General features: G+C 50.7%; 1 protein-coding gene across 4 annotated transcripts in view; it reads right to left on the reverse strand.

Moving 5' to 3' along the window:
- Positions 1 to 13,344, reverse strand: part of LOC117569421 (spectrin beta chain, non-erythrocytic 1) — a 40,283-nt gene that overhangs the window by 2,197 nt on the left and 24,742 nt on the right. For all 4 annotated transcript variants that reach the window (XM_034250576.2, XM_034250580.2, XM_034250575.2 and 1 more), the window contains 8 exons: positions 12,632 to 12,748; positions 12,310 to 12,572; positions 11,657 to 11,786; positions 11,167 to 11,354; positions 8,125 to 11,098; positions 7,923 to 8,062; positions 6,075 to 7,685; positions 45 to 5,961 (listed from right to left, as the gene is read on the reverse strand). In XM_034250576.2, coding sequence (XP_034106467.1) covers positions 45 to 5,961; positions 6,075 to 7,685; positions 7,923 to 8,062; positions 8,125 to 11,098; positions 11,167 to 11,354; positions 11,657 to 11,786; positions 12,310 to 12,572; positions 12,632 to 12,748 — 11,340 coding nt within the window. The remainder of the gene's footprint in view (positions 1 to 44; positions 5,962 to 6,074; positions 7,686 to 7,922; positions 8,063 to 8,124; positions 11,099 to 11,166; positions 11,355 to 11,656; positions 11,787 to 12,309; positions 12,573 to 12,631; positions 12,749 to 13,344) is intronic.

Raw genomic sequence — 13,344 nt, forward strand, 5'->3', positions numbered from 1 at the left:
ATTCAAATATGAGAATATTAAGAATTTTGTAAGCTCACACTCACCTTCATGGACTCGTCGTAGCTCAACAGTTGTAGATTTGGCGGCAGACTAGCGTGGAATGAAATCTTGCGTACCCAATCGTTCAAGATGTCCAGCGATGGTGCTTCGAATAAGAACTCTGAGCCGTCAGGCAGCTTCAGCCGGAACACGTACTTCTTCTTTGTGTAATCATCGGCGCGCTCGCACTTGGCGCCCAGAATATTCACTGGCGCTGTGGCTGTCTTTTGCTGCAGGAAATCATTCTCGTCCTTGAAGAAGCAAACCAGCTGGCCACACAATACGGTATGGAATTGCTTCCATGAACGCACTGGCGCCTTCTTGCCACCGGATTGCAAACCGTGCTTACGCTCCAGCATTCCCTGGATCTCCACTGGTGGCAAATCAAAGCCTTCGCCCTTCTGGTTCTTGCGGAAGGATTGCGCACGACGTCTCGTGGTGAACGAAGGAGTACGCTTTGGCTGCTTGGGTTGCACCTTCATGCTCTCGGCACGCTTCACATTGGCATCTGCGGAACCGCGTCGCAAGCGATCGCCAAACATGCCACTGGAGCTGCTCTTCTGCAGGCTCAATTGCTCATCCTGATCGGGGAACTGTGGACGCAGTTGTGTCTGTGAGATGGCTGGCGATTGAGCGGCACTGCCAGGCATGCTGGCGGTGCCATTGCCACCACCGATTGTGACCATGGGCGACGAGAAGATGGGCGTCTTCTCCTGGGCAGCAGCATTGTTGCGATGCTCCTGCTGCTTCTCCGCGCGACGTCTTTCGTCATTCAAACGCTGAAGTTCCTTTTGCTTCAACTGCTCGAGACGTTCCTTCTCCAGACGCTCCTTCTCCTTCAGCTTGGCCAGCTTCTCGTGCTCCAGCTGCTTGCGGAAACGTTGCTCCAACAGCGTTATACGTTTGATGGCCTGGAACTTCTCCTCTTGGGCGGCCACCGTCTTCTCAAAGTCCTCGTGGCGACGCAACAGATCCTCTACCTGTGGTATCGAGTCACCCAGCTTGGCATCCTTCAGCTGCGGTTCGCGACTGCTAATCCATTGCTCCAGAATCTCAGCATCCTTGAGGAAGAGCTGTGTGTCCAGATTCAGCTCGTAGATCTCCTTGCGCTGCTGCAATGTGTGCTCAAGCAGCTCGTGACGCGACTTCAGCACCTTGATCTTGTCCTCCACCTCGTGGGCAAGGAAATGCTTCTCCTTGATCAACTGCTGTCCGTTGGCAGTGAAATTGGCGAAGGTCTCATCACGTGCACGAATCTCAGCATGATGATCCTTGATGCTGGCAAGCAATAGTTCAGCGCCAGCAACGCTGTTGGCCAACTCGGGTGCCGTAATCTTGGCCAGCATCTCGTTGATCCAGGCAATCAGATCGCGATACTCATCGAAGTACGATTGCAACTGCTCCGCCTGACTCAGTTTGCTCTTGCGTGCATTGGTCTTTTCCTTCAGGTCAGTCCACGCCTCGACGGTCTCATCGCGTTTCACCTCAATGTGCTCCTTGGCATCGGGATAAATTTCACCTAGCTTAACAGCCTCGGCGAGCACAGAATCGACTTGCTCCTTGATGGCAATCAGTTCACCCTCAAACACAGAGTGCTTGCGTCCCAGTGCTTGAATACTCTCCAAATCTTGACCGTAATCCTCGGAGATAAGGGATGCATCCTTCTCGTTAATCAGCGAAATGGTTTCATCGGCCACACGATCGTAGACGTGCACCTGCTTGGCGCCAGCGAGCGCATCTTGGCGTGCATTCACCAGATCCTTGAGCTCATCCCAAAGTTGTTTGGTCTCATCGCGCTTCGATTTGATCGAGCTGCGATACGGATTATTCTCCTGGATGAGACGATCGCCACGCTCCAGACAAGCTTCGACACGCGCCTCATTCGCATTTAGGTTCGACACAAACGACTCAAATGCCAGCATCAATTGTTCTACGTGCTCCACATCCTCGCCGTAATCTTCGCTGGCTGTGACAGCCATTTGATCTCCGACCCATTCATGCAGCTCCTCGGTTTCGCGCAGATACTCGAAGAGTTTCTTGCACTCGGTGAGTCGCAGTTCACGATCCTTGGCCAGACGCAACAGCTCGGCATATTGCTGCGAGACAGCGCCGTTCTTCTCCTGAATGTTAGCGCTGTCAAAGTGATTGCGTTCCACGAGTCCCGTGGCCAGCTTATTCACCTTATCGATGCTGGGTTTGAAGGCGGTCAATTCACGCTGCAGCACCTCGAGTTTCTTCTGATGTGCCTGCACCGAGATCTCATCGCGTCCATAGTCACTGCTGGCCAAAATCGGACGCTTCTCACGCATCCAAGCATCTGCCTCGTTGGCCTCAACATAGAACAGTTGACTCTCCACGGCGTCGAGTAGACGCAATCTGCGAATCGCGGCCAGATCACGCAGCTGCACGAGCTGTTTCTGCAGCAACTCGGATTTGTATTGCAGCTGCTCGCTAGCAAAGTGATTGTCGCGTATCATTTGCTGTCCGCGCTGCAGCAGCGCCTGAATCAGCGGCTCCTGTGACGTCAGCTCAGCTTCGAGAGCATTGTGCTTCTTCTGCAGTCCTTGGACGGCCAACAAACTGCTGCCCAGATCCTGAGAGCCAGCAATCAGCTGCTTCTCGGCCAGCCACTGCAACTCATCCTCAGCATCGCGCAAGAACTGCTGCAAACTCAACGAATCCTCGAGATTCTCCCGGCGGATGGCAATCGGTTCGTGCAGCGTATTGTAGCGCTTAATGGTGGCCATCGCACGTTCATGGATGTCGTGCTTCAAGAAGTGATCCAGCTGGAAGAATTGTTCATCCTTCACCTTCAGTTGATCGGCCAGTTCATTGTGATGTGCCACATCGGCCTCGATACGTTCATGTTTCTTCAGCAGATTGCTAACAGTGGCCAGATCCTTGCCATAGTCCTCACTAGACAGCTGCACCTCGACATCGTCCATCCAGTTGTTGAACTCATCGACGCTGCGATTGAACGCCAAAGCGTCGTATGCCTGCTGCAGTTTCTCCTTCTTCGCCTTGGAGGCGGCCTTCAGCTTGAGCCAATCGCCTTCAAGTAGCTGCACCTGTTGGGCAATCTCATCCCTGGCAAAGTGCTCGCCACGAATCAAACGTTCACCTTCGCTGATGACGGCTTGGACACGTGGTGAGTTGCTCAACAGCTCGGCATCGAATGCGGTGTGCTTCTGGATTTTGCTCTGCAAATTGCTTGGCTCGCGATAGTTCTCGTCCAATGCCACTTGGAGTTTTTGTACTAGCCAGCGATCGATCTCGTAGAGACTGCGCAAGAATTCCTGCAGTTGCAGCGATTGCATCAAACGATGCTTGCGCTCCGTGGACAACTCCTGCAGCTTTTGTTTGCGACGCAGCACATAGGCGAGCTTCTCGCGAATCAAATCCGCATCCTTGGGGTCACCCTCCAGAATGCTGTTAGCGAATTTTTGCAGATCATCCACATGCGTGGCATCCAGCAGCTTCTCGAATGCATCGTGCTTCTTTAGCAGACGCTCCACTGCGGTATAGGAATCACCCAGATCGTCGTTGTTGAGGAACGCCTCCTTGTTGGCCAGCCAGATCTCCACTTGCTCAACCTGTGCCTTGAACAACTGCAGCTGATGGGCTTCGGTTAAATCGCGTGCACGTTCGCTCCACGCTTCGTGCAGCGTTTGATGCAGCTCCTCCAGCGCACTCAGATAACGTCTGACGCTCTCTGGCTGCTTGGCCTGACTGCTTAGCTGCTCGCCGTGCTGCTTCAGCTGGGTAAATGCCTGATCACGACCTTCGATCTCCACTTTGCGCTCCTGATGTAGTTCCAGTTGTGTTTCGCAGTCATTGATTGTCGATGGCGCCTGTGCGGCATTCATCTTCTTGACCATATCGTTGACCCACAGCTCCAGCTCACGCACGTCCGACACGAACTTGTGCACAAGGTAAGCTTCATTCAACACGCTCTGTCGCTTCACGGAGAGACTTTGCAGATTGCCCCAGGACTTGTGCAGCTCCTGCAGCTTGCGCTCAATCACTTGGGCACCACGTTCCGGATACTTGCGTATCAAATACTCTGCTGCCGTCTCATGCTCATCGATCTTCTGCTTGACCGCGGACATGTCACGCTCCAGCGCCTCTTCGCGACGTATCAAAGCCTCCACAGCAGCCAAATCGCGTCCGGTATCAGCTGAGCTCATGGCCAGCGCCTTCTCGGCAATGCGTTCAGCGGTGTCGTCCACATCGCGATTGAACACGTGAATCTCATTGGCGCCGCCCAGCAGCGCGCGATAAGCATTGAGTGCTCCTTGCAGCTGTCGCCAGTTGTGATTAAAGTCGCGACGTCGCTTGTCCACGCTCTGCGTATCCGCAGGCAGCTGAGCTTGATTGATCAACTTGTCGGCCAGCTGATTGATATGCTTCACACGCTGATCATCCACACGCATATCGGAATCGACATCGTCCAGTTTGCGCATCAGCGCATTGCAATGCTCGAGATCGCGTCCCGTGTCGCTGGCCTGCACCATCATCTCCTTGTCGCGTATCCAAGCCTCGATCTTGTCCAGTTGATTGTTGAACTCGAGTATGTCTTGTGCCTCCTCGAGACCACGACCCCGTTGATCCAGCTCATCGAGCAATCCCTGCCAGGCGGCAAGCACACGTTCGATGGCCTGCTTGATCTCAGGTGATGATTCGTGCTGTTTGCTGAGCAGTATAACGCCCGTGTCTTGAATCTCCTTGATGCGTCCCTGATTGGCGGAGACCTCGGCTTGGAAGGCTTGGTGTTTCTGCAGCTTCTTGATCTTCTCATCCAGATTGGTAACCTCAGCATAGCTGGCGGCATCTGCTTCCAGTTTCTTTTGCTTTTCGTTAATCCAGGATTCGGCTTCGGCGCAATCGCGCACAAACTTAGCATAGAGCAGAGCATCCTCCAGTTTGTAGCGACGCACGGCGCACAGATCCTTGACCTTCTGGCGACGTGCGAGCACTCCCTGGAGTATTGTCTGTATGTTGGCGCTATCGTAGTGACGTTGCTCAATCAATTTGCGACCATGCTCCTGCAGCAAAGCGACCTTCTCCTCTTGGGTTTGGATCACACGCTCGAACTCATCATGTTTCTTGATCTGATTCTGCACATCCTCGACAGTCTGACCGAAGTCAGAACTGCTCAGCGCCGCCTGCTGTGTGCTTGACAGATTATCAATCTGTTTGGCATCGCGCAGGAAGCAGAACAAATCAATCTTTTGCTCCAGCATGATTTTCTTCTTGTTCCATGCAGCGTGCAGCTTCTGGCGCTCATCCAACATGGCAGCGCATTTCTCTTCCACATCAGCTGCCGCATAGTGTCCGGTTTGCACCATGGAATCGCTCAGTTCATTGAGATAGCGGAATTTGTCTTCACGTGCTTCGATTTCCCCATAGATGGCATCGTGTTGTATTTTCAATGCTGTGGCGCCAGCGGCATCGCTGACGTGCTCCTCGGCTTGGAGTGCAGCACGCAAATTAGCCGACCAGCTGACAATGTCACGCACATCGGTGAGGAAAGTCTGCAGATCGGAGCTAGCAGCCAAGCGATCGCTACGTGCCGTCGAACGTTCCTTCAGATCGTTCCAAGCGGCAACCACTTTGTCCTGTTGTTGGGCAATTGCAGTGGCATTCGAGGGATATTTGGCTTGCAGACGCACAGAGTCTTCGACGAGCACTTGCAATTGTGCTTCAAGGGCAACTAAATCGTTCTCGAAGCCCTCGTGTTTGCGCAACAAAGCGAGCGCAGAGTTCAAGTCCTTGCCCAGCTCCGAGGAAAGCGCTGCATTCTTGTCTTGAATGCGGAACAAAGCCTCGGCGACATCGCGATGGAAACGATGAATTTCGCCAGCGGCGTGCAGTTTCTGCTCGCGTTGATTCAGCAGCTTCAGTAGATTCTCCCAAGACGTTCTAAAAAGAAAAAGAGATTATTTAGTAATTCAGACTAATAGCAATAGTTATGAAGGGAGAAAAAAACTGTTGTTACACAGTAGTTAAACTAATCCCTTTCTACTTGTACCCACCTTAGTTGTTCCTGTCTCTTCTCCACCTCATTTGCATAGGTGCTCTCCGAATCGATGAGCTTCTTGGCCAGCAGTTCACACTGATCGACACGATCAGCGCCAACCTCAACGCGATGCTTCAGATCATCGAACTTGTTCTGCAGCAACTGCAAATGTTCAAAGTCCTGACCGTAATCCTCGGACGAAGCCGTTTGCTCTTGTTCCCTTATCCATTGCTCCACCTCATCCGACTCCAAGAAGTACTCGTGCTTGGACAGACTCTCCATGAGACGCATCTGTCGCTGTGAGGCCAATTTATGCAACGATTTCAACATCTTCTCGATGAGCTGCTGCTTGGCAGCCAGCACTTTGCTATCGGGATGCTGGGCGGCAATCATGGCGGCACATGTGTGTCCCATTTCGGTAACAATGCTTGAATATGTGTCCAATTCCAGCTCGATGGTCTTGTGTTTGGTTAGCAACTTGGCGGCTGAATCGCGATCGCGGCCATATTCCGTGGATCGCAGCACATTGTTGCGTTCACCCAACCAGGACTCAATCTCGCCGGCATCAAACAGATATTGCTGTGCCTTCAGTGACATCTCCAGTTTGCGCGTTCGCTCGTTGCAATGCAGCTCCAGATCCTGCCATGCCTGCTCCAGTTGATCGCACAACGCCTCCACATTCTTCTGCTCGGGATGCTGTTGGGCAACCAAAGCTTGTCCGGCTTGCAGCGCCTTATTGATCATGGGCTGATGACCCTTGATCTCTGCTTCGAGTTTCTTGTGTTTCTTGTACAGCGATTGTGCCTGATGCAGATTTTGGCCCAGCTCATTGGATTTGGCTGCGGGCAAGTGATCGTTGATCCATTGGAACTCTGCATCAAGTTCGAACACAAACTTGTGGAAGTTGAGACTCTCTTCGAGTTTCTCGCGACGTCTTTGCGTCGGGACACGTAGATCCTTGAAGCGTTGTTGCAACTCCTTGGTCTCGTCCTCAATATTCTTGGCATTAAAGTGTCCCTCATGTGCCATGTCATCGCCTGTGGACACCAGTTCGGCCACCTTTTGATCCCAAATGGTAATCTCCGACTCGAGCAGTTGCTGCTTGTTGATCAGATCCTTGCAACTGCGCAAATCGTTGCCCACATCCTTGCTCTTGAGGGCGCCATCCAACTCATCGACCTTCTTCTTGGCATCCTCAATGGCACGATTGTGCTCACGCTGCGATGCTGCCTGCTCCAGCTTGCGGCCCTTGTCCTCGGACAGTGCCAGCAGATCCTTCCACTTCTTGTTCAAGTCACGCACACGGTGCTCCACTTCGGGCACACGGTTCTCGGCCTGAATCAAGGCTTCGCCATCCTTGTTCACATTGCGCAACTGTCCCTCATTCGCACGCAGTTCGCGCTCAAAGGCCTTGTGCTTCTGCAGCTTGCGTGGCAAATTGCTCAGATCCCTGTAGCTCTCATCGCCGGCAATCTTGGTCTTGTCCTGCAGCCAAACTTTCAGATCATCAGCCTCGGCGGCAAACTTGTGATAGTCCTTGGAAGCTTGCAGCAAACGCTTGCGCTCGAAGGCACGATCCCTGACGGCCTTGCGCTTGCCCAGCACCTGCTTGCGACGCTCGCCAATGCTAAGAGAAGGAAAAATTATTAGATAAGTTGTACAGAGATACTGAAGCTTGTATGCATCTTTCATAACTAGTTTTTTCTATTGTATAAAGGAGGCAGGAGGCGTGCCAACAATTTAAAACCAGCCTAATAAGCGCACCTACTAGAAGACAATTGTCTACAAATTTTGTAGATTTAACGCTTATAGTATTTGAAATGAGATGCTTCAATGAACTATTATTTCCCCTAAGTCTACTTACTACTTGGCATCGTAGTGATCGTTAGCAATCAACTTGTCTGCATTGTCGGAGAAGCCCTTGAGAATCTTATCCTGAGCCATGAGGCTCTTCTCAAAGTCCAGATGACGCTTCAGTATAGCCTCCACCTCATCCAGCGATGACTGCAAGCAACCAAAGATTATTAAATTTAAATTCAACTTCAGTTTGCTGCCCATCAACTTACGCCCAGATTGTTGTACTCGAGGAAGGCCTCGTGACTCTTGGTGGTGGCATCGATTTTATCAGCCTCGCGGTTGAACATCTGCAGCTCGACGCACTGCAGCAGCCACTTTTGCTTTTCGCCCCAGCCGCGGTGGATAGCATCCTGTTCGGCCTTGAGTCGCTCGATCAGCTGCACAGTCTCAGCCATGTTGGGTTTACCATCAGACAACTGTTTGCCTAGCTGAATAACCTCAACGAATTCATTATCGTGCGCCTTGATGTCATCGCCCAGATCGTTGTGTTTCTTCAGCAGATTGTTTGCTGTTTCCACATCACGAGCTGACTCATCAGCATTGAGTTGATCCTTAACCGAATCAATCCAGGCCAACAATGTCTTGGCGCTGTTGTTGAAGATCTGCTGACCCACTTCGCTTTCGATGCGAGCGCGCAATTCGCTACCGCGTTGTTGCACCTGTTGCCACATGTCTTGCACTTCCTGCTGGCGGGCATTCACATTATCCCGCTCGGCAGGATATGCGTTCTTCACAGAGTTGCCCAGATAAGTGACACGATTCACCTTATCCTCCACTGGAGCCAGCTCACGCTCCAGATTTTGATGACGACGTTGCAGCGCTTGCACCGTCTTCAAGTCGGGTGTGATGACAGCCGTGTCCAGTTGCAGCATCTTCTCGCTCATCCAGACCTTGGCCTCGTCGCAGGTGCGATTGAAGAGCTCAACACTCGAGGCACCCTCCAGACTCTTTTCACGCTGCGCCTTCGCGTTGTTTAGACGCTGCCAGATTTGATGAATCTGCCGCTGACGGGCAATGATCTTGTCCAGCTGCGAGTGTCCCTGACGACGGAAAGTATCGACAGCGCCATCGATTTCCTCGACACGCTTCGAAGCGGCGGACAAATCAGTGATGAACTTCTCAAACTTGCGCTTGGCATTGTCAACGCCATCGCCGTCATCGGTCTTGATCATGCGCTCCTTCTCCTTCATCCACTTCTCAAAGTCATCGCATTCGCGATAAAAGCCGAAGAGGTGAATGGAATCCTCGAGCAGCGCATGACGCTTTTGTGCCATCTCCTGCAGTTCATCGTAGGTGGCATTGATGCGTTGTTGACGCTTCTCCACACTGTCGGCATTCTCGTTGATGCTCTGATTGCTGGTGCGACGCTGCACCAAAGGCTTAGGCGCCACGCTCACCGGCTTGATGCGCTTCACAGGCACCACCTGGCGCACCAGAATGGTCTTCTTCACCTTCTGCAGGCTCTTGACCTTCTCGGCCTTGGGCACAATGCAAGCAACGGGACGTGCTTCGATTTCGCGCACATAGTTGGCGGGTACAAAGCCTTCATGACCGTTATCCTTGCGCACACACCACCAATCGTCGTTGGTCTTTGACTTGAGCAGCATCACCTCGCCCTTGTCCATCTTCATGCCCTGTCCCTCGAAGGGGAACAGCGAACGTACATGCGGCAGCATTTTGGTTTCGGTCACCTTCTTGTGCTCGAGCTTCTCCACCCATTCGTCCTCCCAGACCTCCTTGGGTACCAGACGCGTCTCATTCACCCACTCCTCCTGCTCCACTTCGGGCAAATCGGGCTCTGCAGCTGTCAGCTCCAAGGTGCAAATGCCAGCCTTGATTAGCTTGTCTGCCTGCTGATTCAGGTTGAGTATATCGCCAGAGTAGGCATTCAGTTCGCCTTGCAGATCGCGATGACGCTGCAGCAGCGCTTGAGCCGAGGGCTCATCGTTGCCATAGTCTCGCGAGTTGACCAGCGCCATTTTCTCATTCAGCCAGGACTCCGCCTCGTTGGCATCCGTATAAAACTGGTACGCTTCAGCCGCATCCTCGAGCTGGCGACGACGCAGCTCCACCAGGGATTCGAGCGCTTGCCAATGCTCGGCTAGAGAGTCGATGCGACTCTTGATCTCGCTGGCGCGCGGATGCTGTTCGCCGATCAACCGCTTGCCCGCCTCGGACATTTGCGACGATTTCGGTTTGCGCGATTTGATCTCGTCTTCGAGTGCTTTGTGCTTCTGCTGCAGCGAGAGCACGGCACGCAAATCTTTGGCTGTGATGCCCGTTTTGCAGATGCGTTGCTTGTCTACCAGCCAGCCCTCCTCATTGTCATAGTCCTCCATGAAGTGATGGAAGTTACGCGCCTCTTCGAGACGAGCACGACGCTGTGCCGACAGCTTCAGCAGCTGCGAATACGCTTCCTCCAGCTGTGCTAGACGCTGAGCCAACAGCGCAGCATCCTTGTGCTCGGAGTTCTTATAAGGCAGCGCCTGACGATTGAAACGCTTCAACGTTTCGCCGTAAGTATTAACCTGCAGCTCCTGGAGCGAGTGCGCCTGCAGCAACTCCTCGACACCCAGCAAATGAGGGCCAACATCCTCGGAGGCAAACTGTTGCTGCAGCTCACGCACCGATTCTGTGGTGCTGGCAATTTCACGCAACAAATTCATCAGATTGCTCATCTGTGACAGATTCAAGCGTTGATTCTCCAGCAGTTCGAGCAGCTTACGCCACTTGTCCATCACTTCCTGTTCGCGACGCTTCACACGCTCCTTGCCATGATAGTTCTCCTTCTCCAGCTCATTGGCCATGGCCGTCAGATCATTGAAGCGCTCAACGCGGGCCAAGATATCAGCGGAGATGGCTTCGTGCTTCTTCAGCGTGGCATCCACTTGACGCAAGTAGCGCGGATCGGAAAGCACTTGAATCATTTCCTTTAGGTAACCCTCGCGCAGCACCGATTTCTTTTCGAACTTGTAGTTCAACTGCTCGAGTTTCTCCTGACGCAACAACTCCTCGCGCAGCGCAACCTCGCGATTGTGCTCGGCATACTCGAGTATCTGCCAGGCCTTCTCAATGTCGTTGACCAGCTGGCCATCCTGGGGATTATACGGCGGCTGATTGAGCGCCTTGAGCAGCGTGTTGATCGTGAAATAGAGTGCTTCAATTTCGCTGCGTTCCTTGTATCTAAAGGGAAAGAAAAGAAGTTAATATTTTGATCGATTGATAGTTTAATTTTGTTTTTCAAAACTTACTTGGGTGGCTTCTCGATGGTGCGATACTCCTTGAACGCCAACAGTTCACGCTGTATGCCCTCCAGTGAGTTGGGCAAATCACGCTGCTCCAGCTCAATGGTTTTCTGTCTGATCCAGCTGAGCAGATTTGTGGTCAAGCGTTCATAGTGCATCTTCTTGCGATCGGCATCCATCAGCTGGCCCACAATCTAAAAAAAACACACAAGGGAGAGAGACTAGTTTAGACAACTTTCTAAGGCCCAACCCCGATCGTGGCGATGGCTATTCAATGTGAAGTAGAGCGTTAACTACTACGCTGTACTCTCTGTTGGCCTCTTCGTTACGCTGCAGCAGAGCTGCGCCACATCGCCCACCCATGCAAATGAGACGATGCGACCGACGACGTCTGCCCCCGACCCTGACTTTACTTGTGTGTCACCAAACCCAGTTACAAATCGTATTTCGAATTCCAATTCCAAATTGAAATTGGAAATCCAGGTGTGTTACTCACATTCGCAATACGTTTGCCGCTCTTCTGCTCGTTCTTCATGCGGGCAAAGGTGTGATAATATGAGGCCACATAGGTCAAGATCGACTTCTCATCCGGTCGCGCCGAATCAATGTCCTCAGCATCGAGCAAACTGTGGAGATAAATATGATATATTACAATTATGAATATAAGTAATATAAAAGAGAATCTTGGATATCTGCTTGGATATCTGCTACAATTAATTGCAATTCAAATCTACTTTGCATCTACTTAGCTTGCAAAAACAACCGCTGGTTAATACTTATTCCTTTTTAACTTCTTATAGTATGTTCTTTACATTAAACATTATGTAGAAAAGTTCAAAAAGTCTGTACTCTGTAAAACACGTTCCCTAGTACAAATTTTTTTGCTATTATTTTAGGAAAGTGTTCTTAGAGTTAATATACAATTTTGCAATAAACCGTTATGTTTGCAATAAACCGTTAAGAATCACAATATTATTAATAAATTTGAGTAGCGATTACTTAACATAAATTGTCTCATTGAATGCAATTATGTTGCAAGCTATTTATAAATGACACTCAATCTACTTCTACTACAACTACTACTATATCTTTATAGCGCTATCAATGTTGCATTCAATCAATAAACAATGCATTATCAATTGTTTTTACCTTGGTATGCCCAATTCATTGGCAGCCGTATCGAAGGCATGATTCAAGTTATCCAAATTGGAATTCTTTGAATTGACAATGGTGCTGTACTCGAACAGATCGGGGCGATGCGAATGGATGAGCGCATTGAAGCCCAAGCCGGAACGCCACGAGGATGTAAAGTCCTGTATGTTAACGCCAGGATAACCATGTGTCTTGCGTTGACACCACAACAGCAACGCATCTTTGGCAGAACGTTTCTCGCTCGACTCGTTTTCCTCATCCTAAAAAGGGAAAGAAATTAGTTATAAAGTCCCAAAGTAATACTTAATTGTGTACTCACCACATCGATGACGATTTCCTGAATTTGGAAGCGCAAAATGATGGTCCAGATGAGACCCAAGATCAATCTGGGATTGCCATCGACAATATCCTCAGCACCAATGGACTCCAAGCGTACCTGCAATACACACCAACAATTCAATTTGCATTCAGTTAGCTGCCATACAGGGAGAGGAGTGAGGGGAGCTGTCTATCAACGCTTCGCTAAGCTGCGCGTATCGAGTTACCCAAGTTTCACAAGACACCACACAACAAAGCGGTGCAAACAAGTGAACCAAAGAGAGAACTGGAACTGGAGCTGGCTTTGGGGCCAGCCAACAAGTCACGCATTATCAGAGCGAATACCTCGCTGTCAGGTGCTTGACCCCCAATGTCCGACTGACACTCTGTCCGTCTCCGTCTGTCTGTCCGTCCGACTGTCTTTGGGTCGTTCTGAGGTTCATTTGAATTAATAGTAGGTCAGGTAGGCACTCGAAGATAAATAGGCGAAGAAAGCATAAGTTACGACTGATCTTTATCTTAAAAGCTGAGCATTTGATCCGCTTACAAGTTGATTAATCGCTACTACTACAAAGTATAGATATTCACAGCTGAGTCTGCTCGACTATTATGTGTGTCGTAATAAATAAATTCAGAGGAAATTAAAATTTTAATAATACTGTACTAAGTTTTCATAAACTAAAATATGTAGTTTGAATCAACGCTTTTTAAAAA

This window comes from Drosophila albomicans, chromosome 3 (assembly GCF_009650485.2).
Source record: "Drosophila albomicans strain 15112-1751.03 chromosome 3, ASM965048v2, whole genome shotgun sequence".
Taxonomy (NCBI): domain Eukaryota; kingdom Metazoa; phylum Arthropoda; class Insecta; order Diptera; family Drosophilidae; genus Drosophila; species Drosophila albomicans.